Source organism: Gopherus evgoodei, unplaced genomic scaffold, assembly GCF_007399415.2.
Source record: "Gopherus evgoodei ecotype Sinaloan lineage unplaced genomic scaffold, rGopEvg1_v1.p scaffold_42_arrow_ctg1, whole genome shotgun sequence".
Classification (NCBI taxonomy): Eukaryota; Metazoa; Chordata; order Testudines; family Testudinidae; genus Gopherus; species Gopherus evgoodei.
In genome coordinates, this window is record NW_022060063.1 from 1 (window position 1) to 25107 (window position 25107).

General features: G+C 53.0%; 2 protein-coding genes across 5 annotated transcripts in view; both read right to left on the reverse strand.

The window, feature by feature from the left end:
- Nucleotides 1–1789: 1789 nt before the first annotated feature.
- On the reverse strand, nt 1790–10577 carry LOC115642593. Its single transcript, XM_030546237.1, has 7 exons — nt 10538–10577; nt 9403–10010; nt 8963–9093; nt 8474–8816; nt 4827–4969; nt 2976–3196; nt 1790–1990 (listed from the first exon to the last, which is right to left on the reverse strand). Exons 1-4 carry the CDS (start codon nt 10575–10577, stop codon nt 8747–8749), a joined length of 849 nt encoding a protein of 282 aa, XP_030402097.1. The 3' UTR covers nt 1790–1990; nt 2976–3196; nt 4827–4969; nt 8474–8746.
- A 36-nt stretch (nt 10578–10613) lies between these two features.
- The window catches only part of LOC115642575 (syntaxin-binding protein 2-like), a 139969-nt gene continuing 125475 nt past the window's right edge, over nt 10614–25107 (reverse strand). For 3 of the 4 annotated variants that reach the window (XM_030546189.1, XM_030546191.1, XM_030546190.1), the window contains 5 exons: nt 17970–18019; nt 16865–16946; nt 14404–14507; nt 11204–11316; nt 10614–10868 (listed from right to left, as the gene is read on the reverse strand). In XM_030546189.1, coding sequence (XP_030402049.1) covers nt 10796–10868; nt 11204–11316; nt 14404–14507; nt 16865–16946; nt 17970–18019 — 422 coding nt within the window. In that variant the 3' untranslated portion in view covers nt 10614–10795. Of the gene's footprint in view, nt 10869–11203; nt 11317–14403; nt 14508–15188; nt 15268–16864; nt 17037–17969; nt 18020–25107 lie in introns of those variants that run through there. The other variant, XM_030546192.1, reaches the window with a different exon arrangement.

Below are 25107 nucleotides of genomic sequence, written 5' to 3' on the forward strand. Positions count from 1 at the left end.
TGGCTAAACATTCCAGTGTGCTGCTTGAAAAGGGATGCTTCTGCAAACTGCAATCAGAACACACAGCTCCACTGGGGAGAAGCTCCTTCCATTCATTTTTAAATGTAAGGAGGATTTTTTTTTAATTGAAAATTGTCACTGATAATTTATGAATAAGCTCTACGTACTTCAAGTAGCTCTGGATTATGCAACAATTTTATTCTTTGAAACCAGAAGAGATTCATCATTAATCGAATAATTCAAATAATTAAAGTACCAGGAGGCCAAGACAAGCAGTTCAGTTCTGCTCATAAGGGCTAGTGGGGGACGGCAGACTGAGGCAGGGGCTCAATGGGAGTTGGGGGGGAAGGGTTGGGACCAGGATGGGAAATGATTCAACCCTCTCAGGGTGAGGTGAGTGGGCTTGAGGCCCGTTCAGGTTGGGCTGCAAAATTGGGCCCGAGCAGACCTCTACTTCCGAAGACAGACTGACAGAGCTGTCTTCCCGAAGACAGACTGACAGAGCTGTCTTCCCGAAGACAGACTGACAGGGTTACGGGGGGAGGGAGGTTCAGAGCCACATAGCGATGGGGGAGGAGCTGCAGAGCTACATAGGGAAAGGGAGTGGTTGGGTGGAGGCACAGAGACACATGGGGATGGGGGAGGGGGCACAGGGACACATGGGGATGAGAGGAGTGGGTGTCTGAGTGGGATGGAGGGGACATATGTGGCCAGGGGGTGCAAGGACCCATGAGGGTGCAGGAACACATGGAGACAGGGGCAGATGTGCCTTCCTGAATGGGAGAAGTTAGGGGTCAGCCAGGATCTGAATGCGGGGGACGCTCCCTAACAGTTCCTCCCCGCCCCTCCCAAAAAAACCCTGTTTCATACATTTCCCACCCATACCCAGCAACCCTCCAAGTTCATACCCAGGTTCCTTCCCAGCAATTTACTTCCCCCTCCCTCAGCATCTCCATCACCCCTGACTCCACCAAGCCTTTGCACTGTGGCTGAGGGATGCCAGAAATACGGTTCTGTAGTGAGTTGAAATGAATTGTTACTCAGAGTTCTGTATTAAAATGCATAATAAGGAATCTATTTGTCAAAAAACATTTCCTGAATCCTTTTTATTGTCTGTATTGACAAAGACATACTTGTTGACAGGGATTTTGAAATAAATAATCAAAAATAATTTGAACTGGTGCAATTATATTGTATATTTGCTGAAATGTTAAAATACTGTGTGCATCATTTTTATTTTTTTATTGCAGAATTCCCCCAGTAGAAAATATAGAGATAAAGTCTCTTCAGTGCTATAATCTCAATAATATGTCATCATAAGAAAGGAGTGTTGGCTAGGAATAAGAGCAGGGAGTCAGTTCACTTGGGTTTTAGTCACATTCTTTTACTAACTTGCTAAGTGGTGTTGAGCAAGTAACTTAATTCCCTGTGACACAAATCATCTGTAAATGGGGACCATTCTCACAAGCGTGCTGAGATTCTTAATTCACTAGTATTAGGTAAGCGCTTTGAGATTTTTGGATGAAGACGCTAAAGAAGGGCAAAGTATTATTAAAAGAGATTATTGCTAGTCCTATAGTGTACTTTTACTGTATACAGCCCATCTACTCCACTGTGTGTAAAAGGACAATACTCTCTTTATAGAGCATTATATCATCCTGATCTGTAAGAACAGCATTTTGCATGATGAGTTCATGCCTGAGGACAGAAGGGTGAATATTGATTATGCTGAGTGTGCGCCAGGCCACGTTCTAGACTGAATTACCCCCATGCACTTCCCCATGAAGTCAGACAGAATTTGGTGTGGACACATGGAAAGCGGATGGAATTTCATGAAACTGCCCTACCTCATCCAGTTGCAGTTTCTCTAGCAGAACTGTTACAACGCTAGCCAGCTTGGTCTCAGCTATACAGGCAATCCTGAGGGCAATTTTGTCCTTATTTTGGTCATCCATATGTGCCAAGAGGGAAACAACCTCATTATAAACACCTGAAATTAAAGAAAAGGATTTGGCTGGTTACCACTGATAGTAGAAATTGGTGCTGGCTCTTTAATTCAGTATACAGTAAACATTCTGCAGGCACCCAAACACTGTGAGAAGTAGACCTGGGACTCATGTACATCCTCTTCCTTCCTCCTGATGATCAGGTTAGTTTGCTGAATTGCCCAACGTGTTTGGGGGGAAATCATAATGAAGAAAATTTGCTCCTTTCAAGTAGATCCCCATGTAAAATAATCTTCCTTTCTCTCTTTACTATCAATTGATGAGGTTTGATAGCATACAGAATAATAATTTATGGCCCAAATTTTCAAAACTGGGTGCCTAAACTGAAGCGCCTAAATCCATATTAAGGCACCTACGTCCTGATTGAGGTGGTGATTGCCCATCCTTTAAGCAAATTGCATCCTTCAGTTATAACGTCCAGATGCAAATTGAATCCTAACTGTAACCTACACTGCCCATTTAGTTGAAGTAGTGATAGTGTGGGATTAGGAGCACTAGTATTGCTAAGAAATGTGACCCCATGCTTTCTTATCCAGCATTTAAGATATTAGCAGAGCTTCATTTAGACAGACAGAGGAGAAGGCCTTCCACATTTTTTGTTCTAATTTCCCCCATTTCCGATGGATTCCACAACTAGATCTTGGCAGCATGGATGAAGAAGACACAAAATGAGGACCCACAATAAAATTAAAACACCTGGGAGAAAAGAAGGGAGACCTCCCCCATAACATTCAATCGAAAATCAGATTCTCAGGAAAGTTTCCAGGGCCAGAGGCTGTAGGCCAACTCCTCAACTGGTGTAAATCAACACAGCTAGAAGGAAGTCAACAGAGCGACACTGATTTACAGCAGCTGAGGTTCTGGTCACAGAAATGGAGAACATTACAACTAATCTCTCTGTATGCCTAGGCTTTCTGAATGTGTGTGTGAATACAGACTGGATCTAGAAAATACAGTGCTGACCCTTACCTCTGTCGGTTACCTCCTGCTCAGTCACAAATGTATTCATGTTTGAATCTTTCCTCAACACTTCCTCCAGACAGTCCTTTCTCCAAAGAGCTCCCGTACTGAGAGGCAACTGGTCTCTCAGTCTGTCATGTCCAGGACAGCCAGGGCAGATCGTGCAAGCACTATTATGACATCGATGTGACTGTAGCGTACCACATAATCTGCTGCCGACCAGGTATGTGCTGTAATTACATGGACAAGATCCTCAAAGGTATTTAGGCTCCTAACTCAGACTCAAATCAGTAGCTGTTAGGAACCTAAATACATTTCAATATCTGGGCCCGTACATGTAAGCAGTCCAATAGCTCGCTACATTTGCTCCAGTGTAGAATTTCTCATTCTCTCGACATCATTTTGAATTTTGGTTTAGTCCCTCTCTCTGTTTGCCACACTTTCCAGTATTGGTTTTATCTGAAAATCTGCTCCTGGTTGAATTTATATAAAATAAAACCACCAAAGAAAGAAAGAGAAGAAACTGCCTTGGAGAATGCACAGTGACCCTTGAGTGTGGTTGGTTGGTTTCCTTTGCTTTTTAATTTGGTTGATCAGAAAGCCTGATGAAACCTTATTGAACTGTATTACAAATATTGATTTTATGTTGTTTTACAATGAACTGAAATTTATACTTAATTTCCATGTCCTGCCAAACAAATCAACTAAATTAATTTTTATTGTGTTTAATATAGTCTGGTGTCCTATATATATGGCCATATATAGAGCCAACTCTTGATTTTGGAAGTGATGCTGCCTTTAAAGCATTCAAAATGATGACACTCTTTGCAGTAAACCATATGGAAAAAGAATTCCAATTACGTTTGTCCCTTGCTATGATTTTCAGGTCATTAAAAAACTTCTGATGGAGCCATATCCGCCTCTTATTATTCTTCCTATCTTTCCTTTGCATTGGTGGTTGTCCTTTAATATTGTCTCCTTGAGAAACTGCCAGCTTTCCTGAACTCCTTTATGCCTTCCATATTTTCCACATGGGTGGCTACCTACCAATTCTCTGAGTATGTTAAAGTCTGTTTTTTGTAGTCCTTCTTCTATCATTCTCACTCTTTCCTTTCCTTAGAATCATGAAATCTATCATTCATGATCACTTTCACCCAAATCACCTTTACCATCACAACCAGCTCCTCCTTGTTGGTCAGAATCAAGTCTAAAATGGCTGCCCCCCTGGTTACTTCCTCCATTTTCTGAAACAAAGCATTGCCCTCAGGACATTTCTGGAATTTACTGGATAATTTTTTGTGTTTTGCCATATTCCTTTTTCAACAGATGTCTGGGTAGGTAAAGTCCCCCATTATTAACAGAAATATCCAAAACACAGATCCTGATATTTGTTCTAGAAATGCCTCATCTCCCACCTCTTCCTGATTTGGTGGTCTGTAATAGACCCCTACCAGGACATCACCCCTGTTTTTTCCCTCTTCCATCTTTACTCAGAGACTTTCAACTGGTCTGCTTCTCACCTCCTTCTGGACCTCAGAACAAGTGTACAAGGCAATACTTCCTCTCTCTTTTTCCTGCCTGTCCTTCCTAACCAAGCTATAGCCCTCTATACCAATATTCCTGTCATGAGATTTAGCCCATCGAGTATCTGTGATGTCAGTTAAGCTCAGTTATGACTTATGTACTAAAATTCCCAGTTCTTACTGTTTATTCCCCATTATTATTACTCCTTGCATTTGTGTATAGATATCTAAGATGTTAAGCAGATGCCTCCATGGATTTCCCTCGTTTCTCCTATAATTCTACTGCAATTTTCCACATCTACTTCTCCCCAAAGATCTAGTCCTCTATTAAGATTACCTTTTTTCACCTGGTGCCTTTTTTCACCTGCCCCCTCTGAACTTAGTTTTAAGCTCTTCTCATAAGGTTGGTGAGTCAGTGAACGAAGATGTTCTTCTCCTTCTTGACAGACAGACCCCATCTCTTCCCAGCAAACCTCCTTCCTGCAATAGCAGACCATGGTACAGGAAGTCAAACCCTCCCATAGACCCATTTTCATAACCTTATTATGTGGACACACCTACCACCGAGTGTGTACTGAGCAGAAAGAACGAGGGGACTGAGTTAAACGCAGATGTCAAGTTCACATACTTCCATTTTCAGTGACTAATCTCTTGAACCAGTGGGGATGGCCACGGTACAAAAATATTTCTGTAGATCAGCATGTGATTATTTGTATTGCATAATTACAATAGGCCCTCAGAGTGATATTTCATATTTCTAGTTTCAGATACAAGAGGGATACATTTATACAAATAGGATGACCATGCTCAGTAGATTATATGCTTTGTAATGATACCTTACAAGAGACCTTTTTCATGAAGCATATTCCAGTTACATTATATATTTTTGTAAAATCATATAGAGTGCAACATCACAGCACTGCATTCCCACCAGTCCCCAGGGCTGAGGCCAGCAGCAGATCACAGGTGCCACGGTCTCTCACCCCATCCACAGCAGGCATGCAGTGCTCATTTGCCCAGCAGGGAGAGAGGAGCTGACCCAGGGGAAACAGGGCCTGCTGGGCTCAAAAGGACTGACCTCTTCCAGGGCACATTCCTCAGCAAGCTGCATGTACAATTATTAGTAGGGGTATGAGGGGACAGAAATATGGAGAGAGCAGAGAGGGCTGGGAGGTAGGACATCTGGGTTCTGCACTGAGCTCTGGGAGGGGAGTAGGGTCCAGTGGTTAGATCAGTGGCTGGGAGGCAGGATTCCTGGTTCCATGCCCAGCTCTGCCCCCAAATCCATGTGAGTCACTCCCACTCTGGGTGCCTCTTACTGAGGTTTCATGTCACACGGATGCTGCTGGGCATTTTCCAAACCCTCTGCGGGGCTGGGATCATATTTTGTGAAGCCTGGGGCACTCTGAGGCTGGCAGGTGCTGGGAAAGCCATGGCAGGGTGCGATGGGTATGGGCATAGGAGAGGTGCAATGCAGAGTCTGGGCTGCAGGGGGCGCACAGGCTGAGTGTGCCTGACCTGGTTGGTGCCCCTAGTGCTGCTGAGAGAAACTGCATTTTCTCCCTCTGCCTGTCTCCCAGCCAGGGCAGCCTCCAGCTGGGCTGGGAAGCAGCCGCCTGCCCTCCCTATCCCTCCCGTGAACCAGTCAGGGGCATGGGGCTTGAAGGGGCGCTAGCCTAATGTGGCCTAGCCCAGGCCCAGATGATCACAAACAGGGTGCACCCAGCCAGGCCATCCCTGCGCCAAACCTGGCTCAGCCCAGGCCCCAACCCACATCTGCATGGCCAAGTCAGTGCCCTCCAGCACCCGCCCTCTGGGATGGAGCAGGGGAGCTGGAGGAGAGGATCAGGAGGAGGAAGCAGCTTCCAAAGCAGCCCACGGTTTCTCTGTTAGTCACCACGAGGCTGGGGCTTGGAGACCAGCAGCTGTCAGGGTACCTGTGCCAGTGGCCAGGAGCTTTCCGTTGGCACATGGCTCAGTGGCACTAGGAGTGGCTCCAACGGGCTGGTTTGGAAGCCCACCAAGGCCCTCTCCCGAGAGCTGTAGGAGCAAGGCTCTGTCTACACAAACAAGGTCAGCTCCCAGACTGCTGCACTGGGCAGCACAGTATGGGGAGAAGGTGACCAGCCCTCTGTGCAGAAAGAAGTGGTTCGGACTATTTAGAAAAACTGGATGAGCACAAGTCCATGGGGCCGGATGCACTGCATCCAAGGGTGCTAAAGGAGTTGGCGGATGTGATTGCAGAGCCATTGGCCATTATCTTTGAAAACTCATGGCGATCGGGGGAGGTCCCGGATGACTGGAAAAAGGCTCATGTAATGCCCATCTTTAAAAAAGGGAAAAAGGAGGATCCAGGGAACTACAGGTCAGCCTCACCTCAGTCTCTGGAAAAATCATGGAGCAGGTCCTCAAGGAATCAATTCTGAAGCACTTAGAGGAGAGGAAAGTGATCTGCAACAGTCAGCATGGATTCACCAAGGGCAAGTCATGCCTGACTAACCTAATTGCCTTCTGTGAGGAGATAACTGGGTCTGCAGATGAGGGGAAAGCAGTGGATGTGTTATTCCTTGACTTTAGCAAAGCTTCTGATACGGTCTCCCAGTGTTCTTGCCAGCAAGTTAAAGAAGTATGGGCTGGATGAATGGACTATAAGGTGGATAGAAAGCTGGCTAAATCATCGGGCTCAACGGGTAGTGATCAACGGCTCCATGTCTACTTGGCAGCCGGTTTCAAGCAGAGTGCCCCAAGGGTCGGTCCTGGGGCCGGTTTTGTTCAAAATCTTCATTAATGATCTGGAGGACAGCGTGGACTGCATTCTCAGCAAGTTTGCAGATGACACTAAACTGGGAGGAGTAGTAGATACGCTGGAGGGTAGGGATAGGCTACAGAGAGACCTAGACAAATTAGAGGACTGGGCCAAAAGAAACCTGATGAGGTTCAATAAGGATAAGTGCAGAGTCCTGCACTTAGGACGGAAGAATCTCATTCACTGTTACAGACTAGAGACCGAATGGCTAGGAAGCAGTTCTGCAGAAAAGGACCTAGGGGTTACAGTGGATGAGAAGCTCGATATGAGTCAGTAGTGTGCCCCTGTTGCCAAGAAGGCTAACGACATTTTAGGCTCTATAAGTAGGGGTACAGCCAGCAGATCGAGGGACATGATCATTCCCCTCTATTCGACATTGGTGAGGCCTCATCTGGAGTACTGTGTCCAGTTTTGGACCCCACACTACAAGAAGGATGTGGAAAAATTAGAACGAGTCCAGCGGAGGTCAACAAAAATGATTAGGGGGCTGGAGCACAGGACCTATGAGGAGAGGCTGAGGGAACTGAGATTGTTTAGTCTGCAGAAGAGAAGAATGAGGGAGGATTTGATAGCTGCTTTCAACTAACTGAAAGGAGGTTCCAAAGAGGATGGATCTAGACTGTTCTCAGCGGTGGCAGATGACAGAACAAGGAGTAACGGTCTCAAGTTGCAGTGGGGGAGGTTTAGGTTGGATATTAGGAAAAACTTTTTCACTAGGAGGGTGGTGAAGTACTGGAATGGGTTACCTAGAGAGGTGGTGGAATCTCCTTCCTTAGAGGTTTTTTAAGGTCATGCTTGACAAAGCCACGGCGGAGATGATTTAGTTAGAGTTGGTCCTGCTTTGAGCAGGGGGTTGGACTAGATGACCTCCTGAGGTCCCTTCCAACCATGATATTCTATGATTCTACGATGCGGGCGTTACCCAAGGGCTGCCATTGCTGGGCTAAAGGGGCAGCTCTGGGCACTGACGGGCAGGCTGCTGCCCATGGTGCCACACAGCACTTGGGGGGAAAATGGCTCTGCCCGACGGGACAGGTCAGCAGCTCTCATCAGGCAGTAAAGCGGAGTGCCCCAGAGTGTCCCTAGTGTCCCTCACCAGCCCCACAGAGCACCCTGCCCGTCCATCAACCCCACTGAATTCCCTGCTCCCTACCCACTAACAGCTCTAGACCCGTTACCTTGTTCAGCTCGTTCTGGTACTGGGGCATCTTCTTCAGCATCTGGGACAGGTCCTCAATGTTGGCTGGAGGGAGATGGTGGTGAGATCCTGGCCCCTTCCAGCGCAAAGTGCCCCCTAGAGGGCAGAGGCCTTGCCTGGGGCCAGCCACAGCAGCCCAGCCACACGTGGGAGCATATCTAGGGTATGGGCAGGGCATACAGGGGCGTGTCAGGAGCAGAGCTGAGCGTGTTCACTTGGAGATGTCAGCGATGTGCATGTGCCGTAGCTGCACCTAGAGTTCGTTGTCTTCGTCCAGCAGCGCCTCTTTCTCCCACAAGTCGCTGGTCCCTGTCGTCTCGTACCTGCATGGGAGGGGAGACGGGGTCAGGCTGAGGCACCCCTACCCCAAGTGTGGGGGCTGGAGAGCAGCGCAGGTGCCTGGGTCACATCCATCCCAGCCCGCCTGAGGAGGAGTGCGGTGCGCCCCCTGCTGGCAGCCAGCCCCTACTTGTAGGTGTCGCTCTCAATGCTGAGCAGGTCGTAGGCCATGGCCTGGTAGGTGAGCTCGTGCAGCAGTGGGGACACCAGGTCGAAGCTCCGGTCCACAATCAGCAGCTGAGAGCGGGCTTTGTCGGGGCCCTGGAGCAAAGGAGAGACCCGTCATCCACTCCTCCAGCGGAGGGGTCCTGGCCTGGCTCATATGGCACAATCCAATGGGCCCTGGTGGTCTGAAACTTCACCACCACCCCTCTCTGCGGCCCAGCCCCCAAGCTAAGAGACATCCCTCAAGCTACTTTGGATGTGCCAGTGGGGAGTCCATGGCAGGGCTGGCACAAAGCCCAAGCATCCTCACACCCATCCTCACCTCCCCGTAGGGCCTCGGGCGTGGCTGAGTGCTGCACAGGACAGGACCAGCCTGCCCCATGCCAGTGCCTCCCTCCCGCTTACCTCCACCCGGATCTGAAGCACCTGGGTCCTGCTCCGCGGGCTGGTCAGCCAATCGAGCCCCTGGAACAGGGGTGCACTGCAGGCGGCAGCACATCCCACAGCTCCGCACGGTGGCCACCAGGTCTCCGAGAAGCTGGAGACACGCAGTGGAGAGGGGCTGTAGGGGCGAGACTTGTCCCAGGCTGGGCGGCACCGGACAGGGGCAAGGAGCCGGTCAGGGTGCCCCGAACCGATAAACTTCCCACCACGCCTGGAGGAGGCTGGTGGGCAGGCCCTGCCCAAGGCAGTGGGACAGGTGACCCAAAGCAGGCAAGAGGGAGTAGGGGAGCGTGGCACCTGCCCTGGGCTGGGGGTGCTGTCTAAAGTGCGGCCAGTCCCTTTCCTCCATCCTGGGTTCTGCTGTGTTGAGGGACTGCTGGGGGGCGGGAGACATGGTGAGAGGGGTCCAGGGTTGCAGGCTCTTGGGCATCCCCTCCCCCATAGAGGGCAGAATCCTGGCCATGCACTCCCAGGCACAGAGGCTCCTACACCCTGGGGGTCGGGGGATGTCAGGGCTCTGCTCCCCACAGCCCAGCCAGGCTCAGCCTTACCTGACAGCAGCCTGGGAACTGGTCCAACACAAAGGGCCACAACTTCTTGTCCAGTTTGTCCTCAGTGGTGTCTTGGGGGGGGGTGGAGGACAGGTCAGCAGGGGCCCAGCAGCAGGAACCTCGGACCTGGTGGCAATGCCAGGCCCCGTTGCGGGGAGGGACTGGGATGGCTCCTCACTGAATGATTGACAGTCCCTGGGGGAGCAGCCTGGGGTCCCCTTTCCAGGGTGGGGCTCGGGGAGTCATCCTCCCATAATGGCTGAGTGCCTGAGCAGTGCAAGTACCTGAGCAGGGTTACAGGAAGGGCCACAGAGCAGGGCCCTCCCCACCGAGCCAGTATGGGGCAGGATGGGGGAAGAGGGACTGTGCTCTCAGGGTCAGGAAGGTTCCCCAGGCCCTGGTGAGCTGGAGGAAGGGGCTGGACGCAGCATCTCAGACCCACATCGGGGGGCTGGCCCGCCCTCACTCCCTGCCTGATCTCATGCACTGCCCTCTTGGCACAGCAGGTGGCGACAGGAGACCAGCCCTGCGCTCCCATGACAGACAGCTGACCAGAACGGCCTCTTCTCCCAGAGACTTCCCCATATTAGCAATAAGTTACTCCTGAAGTGCTGCTGCTCTTTTTTCTTTTTCTTTTTTTGCAGATTGGGACAACAGAAAAGCTGGAGCCGGCCCTGGCCATGTTGTAATCATAAAACCATCCCTCATTCATTTTAGCCTCCTGATTACAGACGAGAGAACTGGAGCAGACTCAACCAGTTCATTTCATATTAGGGCACCAGTGCGGCTCCAGTGTGTCCTGCCTATTCTCTGTGCAGCGAGACATGTGGGGTGGATGGCGTGAAGGAACATGAGCTGCTGGGCCTCTTCCTGCACCTACCAGGAGAGGGATTAGGGGAGAGAGAGCCTGTTAGCCCGGGACCTCCCTGCCCCATCCACATCAGCTGCAGGGCTCAGGCCTCCCTGGAGGATAGTGGGGACCTGCCCATTGTCCAAATAACCCACGATTCCTACACAAGCAGAGTCAGGCTCTAGGACGGTGCCTGTGGGGGGAGGAGACAAACACCCCCATCTTGGGGGGTCCCAGAGCATGGAAGCGAAAGGTCCCCATTAGGGGTGGTGCTTCATCAGGGCAAGACCCTCTGCAGGGAGTTGGGTGCTGGGAAGGGGAAGACAGTCTCGGTTCCAGCCCAGTTAGGGAAGGTTTGTACCTTTTCTCTGCACTGCAGCTACTTTTGGATGATGTTGACAGCAGCCTCCTCTGTAGCCACATCCACACATTCCTCCTCCTCCTCCTGCTTGTCCTCTCAGTCCTCGTTGGTCCCTGAACCAGGGAGAGAAGGGGACAGGATGACTCCTGCTATCCCTCAGGGAAAGGACAGGGGAATGGTGGGGAGAGCAGGGTTAATATCCCCCCTCGCCCCCAGAGACACAGGGCAGATTGGGCCCCACACTTCCCCGTCTCAGGGATGTGTCTTCAGCCCCCAATAGCTTCAGGATCTCCTAGGAGAGAGCCCCATCCCCTCACTGTCCTGGATTCCCTGGGAGGTGCTTGCCCCCCTGCACCATCAGAGCTCCAAGTGGCAGCAGCTCCCGCTGCCCTGACTCCCAGGTCCCCTTGCTGCTGGGGCAGCTGTGTGCCTATTGCTGGTATCAGTGGGGTTTGCATCCCCCAAAGCAGTGTTGGAGCATCTGGGCCCAGGGTGTTACAGACTTCCAGCGCGTCTGTGTCACAGCAGCCAGTGATCCCAAAGGGGGCACAAATAGGCGAGGTGACTTGCCCAAGAATCCTCGCCTCCTGGCCCTGTACAGCGCTCTACCCACTAGTCCACACTGCCTCGGTGGATGGGAAAGACGCTCATGGATCCACAGGGTCGGTGCCAGGACCCCAGCTGGGGAAGTGTCTGGGAGGAAGCCCTTTGCTATGCCAAACCCCAACAGGTATTTCTCTTCCTGCAGGACAGGCCACACGGCCTCCCCACCTCCTGAGACTGAACCGCTGGGCTTCACCCCGAGAGCCCTGCCCAGCGAGAACAGCTGAGACAGACCCTGATACAGACGTGTGACAGGGCCACTCCCCCAGTGTCGTGTGACAGGGCCACTCCCCCAGTGTCGTCAGAACAGTCGGGTTTCTTAGGCACCTGGACCCCAGCCCCAGCAGCCCAGCCCACTGAAGGTTAAAGCAAGAGGCCGTTCTGGTCAGCCCAGAGCCCGGCCGAGCTGCAGCGAAACCTGTTTTCAGGCTCCGGGTCTCTCACTCAGGGCCTGTCTACACACTGATGAGATGCCAAAATCTTAACAACTGGTTCCCTCCTCATCTCACAAGGGGGTCGTGGCCTGCCCTCACCCACTGGAACTCCTGCCCCATCCATCCCCCGCATTCCTTGACACCTTCCACCGGGATCCCTGTCCCACCCACTCCACTTCTCTATCCCGACTGCTCCCCCAGGACTCTTGCCCTCATTCAAACCCCTGTTCCCCACCCTCTGACTGCCCCGATCCACATCCACCCCCGACCACCCCCCCAAACTCACCTGCCCTCTATCTAACCTCCCTCCGCTCCCTGCCCCCTTACTGCGCTGCCCGGAGGTGGCTGGCTGCGCTACAGCCATGCCACTCGACTGGACCACTGGGTCAGGCCAAGCTCACAGGGAGGCGAAGGTGGTGCAGAGGTGAGCTGTGGCAGGGAGTGGTTCCCCTGCACGCCACCCCACCCCCCCCCGGTTACCTGCTGCGGCGCGGGCGACTCCCCTGCCCCAACTCACCTACGCTCCATCTCCATCTCTCTGGGCCTGAGCACCAAGGCGTTGCTTGCTTCTCAGCCCTCTCAGGCTTTCCGCGTGAACAGCTGATTCACGAGAAGCGGGGGGAAGAAGTGGGGGGGAGCGGAGGTGAGCTGGGGGTGGGGAGCTGGAGCACTCATGGGATCGGCGCCTAAGGTGCCACTTTTGGATAATGTGATGATGGGGGATGGCCGTTCCCCCTGTTCTCCCCCAGCTACGCTCCTGGGTCACTTCAACTTACCAGTTATTAAATTTAGAAGCCCTTTTAGAACTGGTTCCCGCAAACCGGCACCAGTTCCTCACTGCGTCTACATGTAAACCACTGCAGCTGCATCACTTGTAATGCCGCCTTTCTCATATCCCTGAGCGACGCAGTTACACTGACCCAATTGCCTTGTGTAGACCAGGTCTCGGTCTGACTTTGGTCAGTTCTCAGGCGAGAGCTCCCAGGTTCCCTAGCTCTATCCTCCAGCTCAAACCTTCCCAACTCTGTGCTTCTCGAGCTGGGGGCCCCTCCTCCGATTCCCTGCTGGGAGCATCCAGCCAGGAGCCTTTGGAGTCGGCATGATCTTTCTGGCCCCCAGGCTGATCTGGGTTTAATTCCCTTCCTTGAGAGTCCTTCCACACCAGCCCCCTGCCTGAGAAGCCATGCAACATATAGGGGAAACTGAGGCATGCATCAGCTTCATAAAAGATATTACAAACATTCCCAATTGGTCACAGGTGCAGCTTGGCAAAGGCTGGAAGCAAGAGCAGAAGCAACAGGATGGGGAGATCTGGGCAGGCCTTGGATTTTATATCACTTTGCTTCTCCTAGGGAGACAGGAACCACTGGGTATCTTGTATGAGAATCCAGGGCAGGGTGGATTTGCAGCTCCCCTCTACTGGGAATGGGATGGGGATGGCATGAGCTGTGGCTAAGGCTTAGGAGATCTGGGTTCTAGTCCTGCTCTGACAGACTCCCTGCATGCCTGAGTTTTCCATCTGTAACACAGGCCACCCTGCCTCCACTGGGAGGCTGAATTCATTAGTGAGGTTCCGATACCATGGGGATGAGTGTAGGAGCGCACACAGACAGGAGTGTCCAGGTGTGGAAGAGGCTCTGTGTGCGAAGCTTAGTTCTGTGACCAAACTGCCCTGTTTATAAACAGAGAGATTGTGCTGGGCACACACTTCCCCAGGCAGTACCTTGGTTTCCCCATCTGTACAGAGGGGATAAGGACACTGGCTTTTGTAGAGCACTCTGAGATCTGCCCACAGCCAGTGTTAGAGAAGGGCTAGGGCCCATAGTCCTCACACAGGGAATGCTATTGTTCTGCCAACTCCTCAGGATCTCCAAGGGGGTCTAGACCCCCCACACTCTCCCGCCAGGATCTCTGAGTAGGTTCAAAATCACTCCTTCTTCCTTCTACTTCTTACGTGCTCCTCCCCTATACATCTAAGCCAGCAATTCCACGTCTCACAGGGTGTGAGCAGCAGGCTAGTCCCTGCTGCCCTGTGCTGGCATCAAATCTAGGGCCCTAGAAGGGAAAGGTTCCCCCCAAGCCACATTGAACACTAAGAGTGGGGTGTCGTACGTCACCGTCCACCCCGCGGCCCGGCTCCTCCAAAGCCCAGCCACCCCTCACCTGGCTCTCGTAGGGCAGGAAGGCCATGTTGAGCTCTTTGAGTGTTTTGATGGCCTTGGTGATCCGTGACTTCCTCAGCTCCTTGAACAGAGGCTCAGGACAGGCTGCAAGGCAAAGGCAGTGGGTGGGGGTGACAGGCACAGGGCTCAGGAGCCCCAGCACAGCGCCAGCCCCCACAGACAGGGTCAGGACGGGCATAGCAGGGGCATAGTGCTGCACACCTGTGGGGAACCTGGGCAAGCCAGCGGGGCCACACAGGAGTCAACGATGAGTCCAGCCCCACCAAACTGGAGTCACGCCGGGTTCTCGCCTTCTGCAGCATCAGCAGCAAGGAGGGGAGGGGGGCACAATCTCTCCTATGCAGCCCCTGTCTCACACCCTGCCCTCAGCCCCTCCACAGGGGGAAGTGATCAGACTGTATAACTCTAAATGATGCACAAGGAGGAACGGGGACTTGGGATCCCCCTGCCGCTGGAATGGGGAGAAGCAAATGTGACCCTGACACACTGGGTATTCTGGTGGTGTCCCATCTCCCCACCCCAGTTGGGACTGATGGAGCAATGCATGCTGGGAATGGTAGCCAGAGGCCGCCTTTCTGGGTGCATGTTGTGAGCCGTGTTGGCTGGAGGCAGGCCCGTGGGGCAGAAGGGGGGAAGGGATAGGTGGAGTCATTCGGTCTGCTCTGCTGGGGCACTGGCCTGCTGGCAGACAGAGATCTCACCCCACCCCCAGTGTGTCGCTGGCCAGGCTCCCAGCTGGGGGATCCGCTGCCCCCTGATACTCACGGCTAATGAAGAAGACGTGAGCCACCTTGTAGTTGAAGGTGGGGGTGCCCTGGAAGTCACTGATCAGAGCCTGCACCGACTGCAAAGTGGGGAGGGGAGTTGTCAGCACCGGCCGAGCCCCCTCCCTGCTGCCCGAAGGGCCCAGCCCATGCCCAGCCCCTGGGGACTCAGGGCCCAGCATGATGCCATCAGGAGGTGGGCTGGTTTTCACCCCTCTGGCACAGGACTCCCTCCCCACCTGGAGCAGCGCATGTGCCCATGTGCCCAGGACAGTCTCAGGGCCCAGTCACGTCTCTCGCTGATACACAAGTGTCCGTGCTCAGCCACAGACGGGACCTGGCATTGGCCTTGCTGCTGAACTAAGTGGGCTCTGAGCAGTGCCCAGGGAATAGCCGGCCGAGCAGCAATCCCAGGCAGCCGCCATCAGAGACCGCTCTCTCCCCCAGCGCCACACTGGGCACCTGCAGCTTCGCCACACCAGCTAGCCAGGCAGGGTGTTCGGAAGCTGATTGGACTCTGCAACCGGCCACTGTGACAGGTGAGAACCTGGCTGCCCTGTCCCAAGCCCCAGATCACGGTCCTCTCCTACAGCGCTCCCTCCACGCGCAGCCCCTGCGGGTTCTGGGCTTCACCCTGCTCTGCCAGGGCCCCCTGCCCCTGGTCTCCCTCCACTCGCCTCCCTGCTGCAGACACAGGAGCCTCCTCCCCCACAGCCCCTGCCTCAGTGATTCTCCTTTGCTTTCAGTCTCAGCTGAGGTCGCCTCTCTCCGCCTGCTGCACCTTCCCATCCAACCCCCATGGAACTGCACCGCGGAGAGGTCTGGGGGACAGTCTGTGCTTCACGAGGCAAAGAACACGAAGCCCAGCTCTGGGGAAGCAGCCTCTTGGGGAGCCCCTACTGGCCCCGTTCCCATCCTGACGTCGTGCTGCGCATCCCCTCGGACAGTGCCACTTCCAGGCAGCACTAGGAGCTACCCCAGGGTCTCCCCTGCTCCCCATTCATCTGCCCCAGGCCCGAGCTCCTGCCTTCTCCACAAGGCTAAGCAGGTAGATGGCCTCCAGGCTGGGGTTTGGCTCCTGGCACTTAATATCTTGCACAACTAGGAGAGAGCAGACACTGGGTGTGGGTCAGTCTGTCCTAGCCACCCGCCCCAGCCGCTCTCCATGTGGATGGGGGGAAGGGAAAGCCAAGGGGAACAGGGATGTTCGCTGGCAACAGGCTGGGGGGTTCCGCAGGCTACAATGCGGCAACCGGTTTGATATGGGGCTGTGGGCTGCGACAGTACGGAGCAGGGAGGGAACGTCCCTCTGTACTGTGCTGTGGGCACCCCGCTAGAGTCCTGGCTCAGCTCTGGGCCCCTCAACCCCAGGGTTCCTCCACCCTGGAGCAGGGAGCCAGCCAGGACCCTGCCCGCAGCGTGGGGGAGAAGCAGCGAGGAGTTAACGGGAGTCTGAGAAAAGCGCTGAAGAGGCTCTACAGGCTGAAAGCACGGGGCTAAGGGAACTAGATCTGGCTGGGAAGGTACCAATAGCAAGGAGGGCATCTACAGGGCTGCAACGGGGGGAAACTAGATGCAAACGTGAATGTAGACAAGTCAACTCCCCGACTGTGAGGTGTGTCCAAGGGAGAGGGGAACCCTGGAGGGGGGAGCAGATGGGAGGGAGGGGCAACTCACGCGTAATGCCTTCATCCACGATGTCAGACATCTTGCAGCACGACGAGAGGATACGCGTGCTGGGGTGGTCCATGATCAGCACCTGGGGTAGCGAGAGGGGAGCTACTCACTGCCCTGAGCCCAGCCACCCACCATCATCATCCACGGCACAGCCAAGGGAGCAGAGCGACTGCTAACGGCAGAACTGACGGCGCCCGGCCCAGCCCTTCCACAGCAGAGTGGCAGGGCCGTTACCAAGCCTGCACTTGGCTGACCTGACCGTGTTAAGGACTGCGTGAAGAGCGACAAGAAGAGCGGCTCCGAGCAGAGTGGCTGGTACGAGATGTAGGAGACAGAGACAAACCTGGGACACCCGGCCATTCGGAATGGTTCCATCCTCCTAGACTGGAGGAGATCAGCCTCTTCACCCAGGTGACAGGGTGAGTGCAAGAGGCAAGGACAGAACCCAGGAGTCCTAGCTCCCAGTGCCCTGCTCTGATCCACCACATATCCGCTCCCCACCTCTCGGACAGAACCAGGAGCAGGGCACAGAGAAATGGAACAAGGGGAGTCTCCGTGTTCCCCTAGGAAAGCCCTGTAGGCCATCAGCCCAACATCTCCACCGCCCTCCTGCCATGCCGAATGAACCCATTGCTCTGTGCAACCCAACATCCCACTGCACCAGATCAGGCCACTGGGAAAGCTAGTCCCCTCTGTTCCCTCTGCCGCACCGGCCTAGCCCACTGCTCCACACACCCCAGCCCAGTCCATGCCGGGGGCTCAATAACCTGCCTGCCCAATGGTGCATACTGCGCTCATGCTTGGCGCTCTCCTGTTCCTCCTCCCACTCAGGCTGGCTCACTGAGCCCAGTGGTCTGATCTGGTGTGTGTGGGGGCAGATATGGGGCAGGCTGGACAAGCTGGATCTGATCCAGCGCAGCGGGAAGGCAGACATACCCAAGCCTAGCTGGGGATGGGTGATGGGCTACACAGAGCAGGGATCTGATCCAGCCTGGAAAATCTCAGGTTCCTAATGAATCCCAAGAGGCTGGAGAGGGAGGAGCACAATATATGGATATAGCATATCCCATGGGGGATACCTGGGCAGTAGGCCCGGCCGGCTTACCTTCCATTCTCTTTCCTTCTTCATGCTGTGAAAGACAATTCTGAGGATCTCTGTGAGGGAAAGAGACGGGGATTAGTGGTGGGGCTCGGACAGGATGGCTGTGCCCTGAGCCAGGACCCACTGGCTGGTGGAAGGACCCCTTGGGGAAGTGGCTCAGAGGCTGCTTTCAGGCCAGCTAGCAATATGCTCCTAGCAAAGCCCCCAGTCAGCGATCGTGGTGGGGTGGCGGGCTAGATGGGCCATGGCTCTGAGCCCCCTTCCTTTTTGCCAGGCCGGACACGAGCGCAGCTAAACTAAGGATCTGGACTCGTGCAGCAAGACAACCAATCCTGTCCAGCACCTCTCGAATGGAGGGGATCCAGGGACCCCCTACTGTGTGTGGGGGACGACAATATGACAAAGACTTTGAATCCTGAGTCCTGCACATAGAACCTATCCAAGGCATGCCCCACTCAGGAAACTGCCGGGCCTGTCTCCTGGGCCCCTTACACAGCCAAGCTAAGCAATAAGATCGTCAGCTCTTCGGGCCAAGTACCATCTTTTTCTTGTGCCCAGCACAATGGTACCCTGACCCATGATTGGCACTCCTCGTTGCTACCATAATACACCTAATAAATAATGTACAGCACTCAGCACAATGGGGTCCTGGCCCATGACTGGTGCTCCTAGGTACGACCATAATACACCTAATGAATAATGTACAATGCCTTGCAAATGGGGCCCTGGTCCATGACTGGGGCTCCTGGGTGCTATCATAATAAATCTGTTTGTTTTGCTCCTACAAAGTACCGGATTCTGGCTGGCCCCATAGGGCATGGCTCACGGTGAGCAGTGGTCACACACCGTCTGATAGTGATGTTACCTGCAGCCCCTAAATGCTGTTCTCTCTGCTGAAACCCCCTCCCCAAATTCTAACTAATGTCAAGGCCAAATTAGACTCCTTTCCGAAGCAGCTGGGGCCAATGCATTGACCAGACCCCAGGCAAGCTGAACTGCATTCACCAACTGAGCTGCCCTGCCTCCAACCACAGCTAGAGTATCCCCAAGGCATGAGACTCTACAGAAGCGCTGATCTCCTCCGGCCCAGCTCACAGCGAGCAGCCTCTCCAGGCACTGCTAGGGCCCCCTGGGAGTTCAGAAGCTGGGTCAAAGACACCCTCATGTCTTTCTACTCCCTTCACAGCAGGCACAAGACAAGAGCCTCCTTCCCTGCAGCTGCTGCCACCTGGATCAGCCCACTGCATCTGATCCCTCCCCTCCTGCTTGTTGCCCTTAACTTTCCTGCTGCTATTTTATGTTTGTAGCCATTTAGCCCTGTACAGGACAGATCCCATCCTACTAGTTGGACCCGTCAGCAGTTCCATTATCCAGGCTTATAATCCTATCTAGGACCCCGAATCATGGCCCAGGGACCCACTGTGCTTGGCACTGTACATTATTTACTAGGGTGTCATGGTACCCCTCAAGTACATATACCAACCACCCAGCCCCGCTCTGAAGGCACAGCGTAGAGCAGCGACTGCACAGAAATAAGAACAGCGATGTGAAAAAATGATATTCATCAACATCACTTTTCACAGCAGACTTAGCACCCCAATGTCACCCTTACTTCTGCACTTCTGCTGCCACCCTGGGGCTGACAGCTGGAGCCCCACCACCTCCCCAGACAGCAGTTGGGACAGGGGGATGGAGAGCCCGAGTCTAGTGGTGGGGCTCTGGCTGTCCCCTTTATTCCCGCCTCCCAGGAGTGCACAGCCCTGCTGCATGAGCCCCTGCCACTGGGGGCAGACAGCCAGTGCTCTTAAAAAGCACATGCCTCCCATGACACATCCTCATGCCTCCCTTGAGAGACCTGCCCCACAGTTTGAGAATCGTTGCACTAGAGAATGCTCCCCTCCCACAGTCTTCATTCCCAGCTCAAACCACTAGACCTCACTCCCCTGCCACAGGCAACAGGAGAACCCAGGAGTCCTGACTCTTAGACCACACTGCCCTCAAACTCTGACAAGCCATTAAACTTTCCCCACAGCCAAACCAAAAGCTCTTCATGTGACGCAGCCATGTGCCACTTAGGAGAAGCCTCTTTAGCCAGTGCCCTTGAATGAGTCCTTCCAAATCCGGACCTGAAACCGAATTAACTCAATTGCCGGGAATGGAACCAGATAATCTGCCTTCTTCCTTCCTTGCCCGCAGCTAATCTGGATTTGGGATGTTAAAAATGCAACAACCGGCAGCGAAAAGAAGAGACAGGAGAGAGCGAGTATAAGGCCAGACGGAACCATCAAATCATCCAGGTCCATGTCCTGTCTGACAGGCCAGAGAGTTTCCCCAGGTCTCCCTGCACTTAGCCAATTACCTGCCTTTGGCTAAAGCCTCTTCCACAAAGGCTGGCTCTGAAACCCCCTGAGATGGCGAATCCACCCCTTGCCGGGGGGCAGCAATCACCCTCCCACTGCAAAATTGGTGCCTTATTTCCAAGCTGATCTGGGCTGGCTCTAACTTCCAGCCAGTGGTTCTTGCTCTGCCTTCCCCACTGCATTGAAAAGCTCCTTGGCACCCAGGATTGTTCTCTCCTGGAAAAGACTCAGACACTGAAATTAAGTCCCTTCTCCTTCCCAAGGCGCTAAGGAGGCTGAGCTCTAGGCCTCTCGCCAGCTGGCCTTTGCTCCAGTTCTTGGATCAGTTCTGTGGCTCCTCCCTGCAGCGTCTCCAAGCTGCCCACGGTCTCTTTAAAATGTGCACCCCAGAGCTGGATGCAGCATGCCAGTCTCAGGCTCTGATGTCATATACAGGGGTAAAATCCACCTCCTTGCTCGTCAGCAGGACCGCTCCACAGATGGGGCTGGCTGTACAGATCACAGCCTTTCACTTGTGCAGGATGGTTCATTAAGCCAGGTCTACACTACAGCCTTATACTGGGATAACTGCGTCCCTCAAGAGTGTGAAAAATATACACATCCCCCCCGCCCCCCCGAGTGACGCAGTTAGACCGACCTAGCCCCTGGTGTAGCCAGTGCTATGTTGACGGGAGTATAGCTACCGCCTCTCACGGATGTGGCTTAACCATGCAGACAGAAGCGTCTTCACTACAGCGGTACCGTGGCACAGCTGCCCTGGGGTGGAATGTGCAGGCAAGCCTCCCTGCTACCCCAGCCCTGGGCTCTCACCCACTCCCAGCTCCGTCAGTGCCCATCACTCCTCTCCGCAGCCCCCTGCTATGCCAGCCCTGGTCTGTCCCCCACCAGCTCTGCCAGTGCTCCTCACTCCTGATCTGCAGCTATTCCAGTCCTGGGTTCCACCCCCCCACGGCTCTGCAGATGCCCCTCACTCCTGACCTGCAGCCCCCTGCTATTCCTCTTCAGAGACTCCTCTTGAACCAGGACAGTATGGCCCACCCCAAAGTATTCAAAAGTCACGTGTCAGGCCCTCCTAATGGTGCAATTTACCGAGGAGAAGCTAAGAGAAGAGCTAAGGGTTATTAGCCCCTCCGGCCGTCCTGAGCTGTTGGCCACTTTTGCTCTGTCCCAGTTCTGGGAGCAACCATGGAACATCAGAACAGAATCCACTTTCCAAGGGTCTTTTAAACCCCAGGTCTGTGATCTGGATTTAGCCACAGGCCCCGTCCACTGCGACCTGAGCAGGAGACTCAGCCGTGGGTTGGGCTTCTGAAGTAACGCAGCCCTCACAGCGGATCAGGGTGTTGCCAGAAGACAAGGACTAACACTAGGGTGACCAGATCGCAAGAGTGAAATATCAGGACACATTGGGCGAGCGTGGGGGGGGGGTGCGCGCCGGAGGGGGAGGACACGACAGCCTTGGGAGCCCTAGGAAGCTGCAAGAGGGGTTGTTCGGCCCCTGCTGCAGCCTGCACCACAAGCCACAGGGCAAAGACTCATGGCCCCAGCTCCAGCCCCCAGTAGAAGCCACAGGGCCAGGGGCACAGGGCTCCAGCTCCAGCCCCCAGCTGAAGCTGCAGGATAGAGGCGCAGGATTCTGGTTGCAAAGTCACATGCAATTGTAGGGCAGGGGACTGAAAGGTCCCAGTTCCAGCTGTGGCTCCAGCCACAGTCACAGAGGGGAGGCCCCCAGTCCTGCCTTCAGCCCCAGCTTCAGCCACTAACAGCTGAAGCAAACTACAACACAGAAGTCTGGAATCAGTGTGTCCTGCTGCAGCACCATAGTGTAGACACTTTCTACATCAATGGAAGGGGGCTTTCCATCACTCTAGTAAACCTCCTCCCAGTGTGGTGGCAGCTACATTACTGGAAGAATTCTTCTGTCGACCTAGCCGTGTCTACACCAGGGTCTAGATTGGCTTAATTACAGTGCTATGTGGTGTGAAAAATTCACACCTCTAAGAGATCTAAGTTGAACTAAATTTTAAATGTAGGCCAGGGCTATGCCAGAGAAAAGAACATAAGAATGACCACACTGGGTCAGACCAAAGGGCCATATAGCCCAGTATCCTGTCTTTTAACAGTGGCCAATGCCAGGTGCTTCAGAGGGAATGAACCGAACAGGTAATCATCAAGTGATCCATCCCCTGTTGCCCATTCCCAGCTTCTGGCAAACAGAGGGTAGGGACACCATCCCTCCCCATCCTGGCTAATAGCCATTGATGGACCTATCCTCCAGGAATTTATCTAGTTCTTTTCTGAACCCTGTTATAGTCTTGGCCTTCACAACATCCTCTGGCAAAGAGGGACTGTGCGTTGTGTGCATCAGGATAGTTTGTGCCTTTAATACTGTCTCCTTGAGAAACTCTCAGATCTCCTGAACTCCTACTTCTCTTAATATTTCCTTCCACCCCATTTTCTTCCCTACACATTCTGAGTTTGTTGACATCTGCTTTTTTTGAAGTGCACTGTCCTTATTCTATTCTTTCCTTTCTTTAGTCTTCACCTTCACAACATCCCATGGCTAAGAGTTCCACAGATTGACTGTGTGAAGAAATGCTTCCTTTTGTTTGTTTTAAACCGGCTGCCTATTAATTTGGTGACCTCTAGTTCTAAAAACAGAAGAGCTAGTCCTTTCGCCACTAAGGCCGAGAGTGACTTTCTGGAAGGCTCAGGCTTATGGCCCACTTAGGACATTATAGTGACTAAAGCCTAGGGGCAGAGTGCTTAGTACCATGCGTGAGTGGGTCCACTGACTTTCAGTGGGACTACTCACAAGAGTAAAGTTCCTCACCTGTGCATTTGCAGGATCAGGCCTTCAACTATTACCAGTAACTGAACACAAGTTTGTCTAATTAACAGCTTTGCTTAAGACCACATTGCAGCTTGCCCTTGTGCTGGTGCTGATGCTGGTGGAGGCACAAAACCTTTCCCCAATGAAGCCCTGCCAAATGGCCAGCCATAGTCACTGCATTTGAGGGACCACAGAGACTGATTCCTCTCTGCACACCCCAGGAAGATAAATCTCCTCAAAGAAAGAGAAGAAGAATGACTAGAGCAGGCTAAGCACAGGACTAGGGGTAGCAGGCTTCTCTGGAAGTTTATGGATGGATTGTCTCTCCCCATGGTGAAATCCCTTGCTGAGCTCCCATAGGGGGGTTTCAGCTCTATGTATCTACTCTGAAGGCTATTTGCATTTAGTGAATGAGAGAGGGGTGGGGGAAGGGGTCGCAACTTTTAAAATGATTGAAGATTGATGCTGTGTATCTTCAAGTCCTTAGAACTTGCAAGGCAGGGAATTGACACAGTGTCAGCTCCAAAAATCCACTCTCTCTGTCTCCCCCACCCACCCTCCTCTTTTGAAAAGCACCTTGCAGCCACTTGAACGCTGGAATAGCTGCCCACAATGCACCACTCCCAACACCGCTGCAAATGCTGCAAATGTGGCCACACTGCAGGGCTGGTAGCTCTCAGTGTGGTCACACTGCAGCGCTTTCCCTACACAGCTGTACGAAGATAGTTCTAACTCCCAGCGCTGTACAGCTGCAAGTGTAGCCAAACCCTGGGCTGTGCATCACTTTTAAAAAAAGATGGTGTGAGGGAGTGTCAAAATTTTAGGCATTCAGAAATGGTAAGTAGGTGTCAGTTCCTTTCTCATGCGTTTCTCTCATAATTTTAATGTCACTTTTGAATTAGTATTAATATCATGTTGTTTTAACAGCAGTAGGGTCCATTTGTATAATTGTTTGCAAGATTTCATTGGATATTGTGAACCAGCCATCTTAAGCTTTTATTTTGAGATTCCTAAATACAATCCAGTACACCTCTCCTGAAAGACTGCAAGCCCTGGCCGTGACATGTTCCTTAGAGAGCAAACATCTGACGAGCCCTTTCGCCCTAAAACGCGCATTTGGCTCTTTGACGTTGCTTTATCCACCCCACCAGAAAATGCTATAGGGAACCCGGTCATTACAGCCAACCGTCACTAGGTAAAGTTCTACCAGCTCTGGGCCAACATTCAAATGGTTCTGTTTATCTTTCATTCAGCATTGCAATTCTTAGATCCCATTTAAAAACTGGAAGTGAAATAACCAAAGCAAGTTAAGACGGGAGCGGCATCGGGCATAGGTAGGGGTAAAACAATAAATGGAAAGAACTGACTATGCAAAAAGGAACATCGCAAACTATCAGAGCCCCAGACCCCCGTCCAACTGAACTCACCCCAACCAGGCATATCAAGCTGGGTCCCTGAAAAATCGCCCAGCCCGTCTGGCAGTGAACGCTGCATGTTCCAGGCAGAGCTACGCTGTGTGCCTCTGCTCTGCTGACATGCTGCTTTGGTACAGAATGCACCACAGCCACAGGGAACAGAGACATGGACTCCTACAAAACACATTCCCCTCCAGTGCCGCATCCTCCCCACCTCCCCAATGTCTGCCATCCCCACCCCAACCTCCACATGGCCATTCTCAGCCTATTGCTAACACTTCCTCCCAGCCTTCAGCACTATAAATATATAAAACATGGTGTTACAAAAGGTAGATCGTGCCACAGAAACATGATCTGGATGTCAGAAAGGTTTTTGATACAGTTCCACATGGGAAACTATTCGTTAAATTGGAGAAGATGGGGATTAATATGAGAACCGAAAGGTCAATAATGAATTGGTTAAATGGGAGGCTACAAGGGGGTCATATTGAACGGTGAGTTGTCAGGCTGGAGGGTGGTTACTAGTGGAGTTC

Bases quoted from the DNA above. Each gene is read 5' to 3' on its own strand.
- LOC115642593 (XM_030546237.1), bottom strand. From the start codon at position 10,577: ATGGGGAAGTCTCTGGGAGAAGAGGCCGTTCTGGTCAGCT. The intron at 9,094-9,402 runs GTAAGCGGGAGG...CCTTTGCTCCAG, and splicing joins TGCTTCAGATCCGGGTGGAG to GGCCCCGACAAAGCCCGCTC. The intron at 8,817-8,962 runs GTAGGGGCTGGC...CCTCCCATGCAG, and splicing joins ATTGAGAGCGACACCTACAA to GTACGAGACGACAGGGACCA.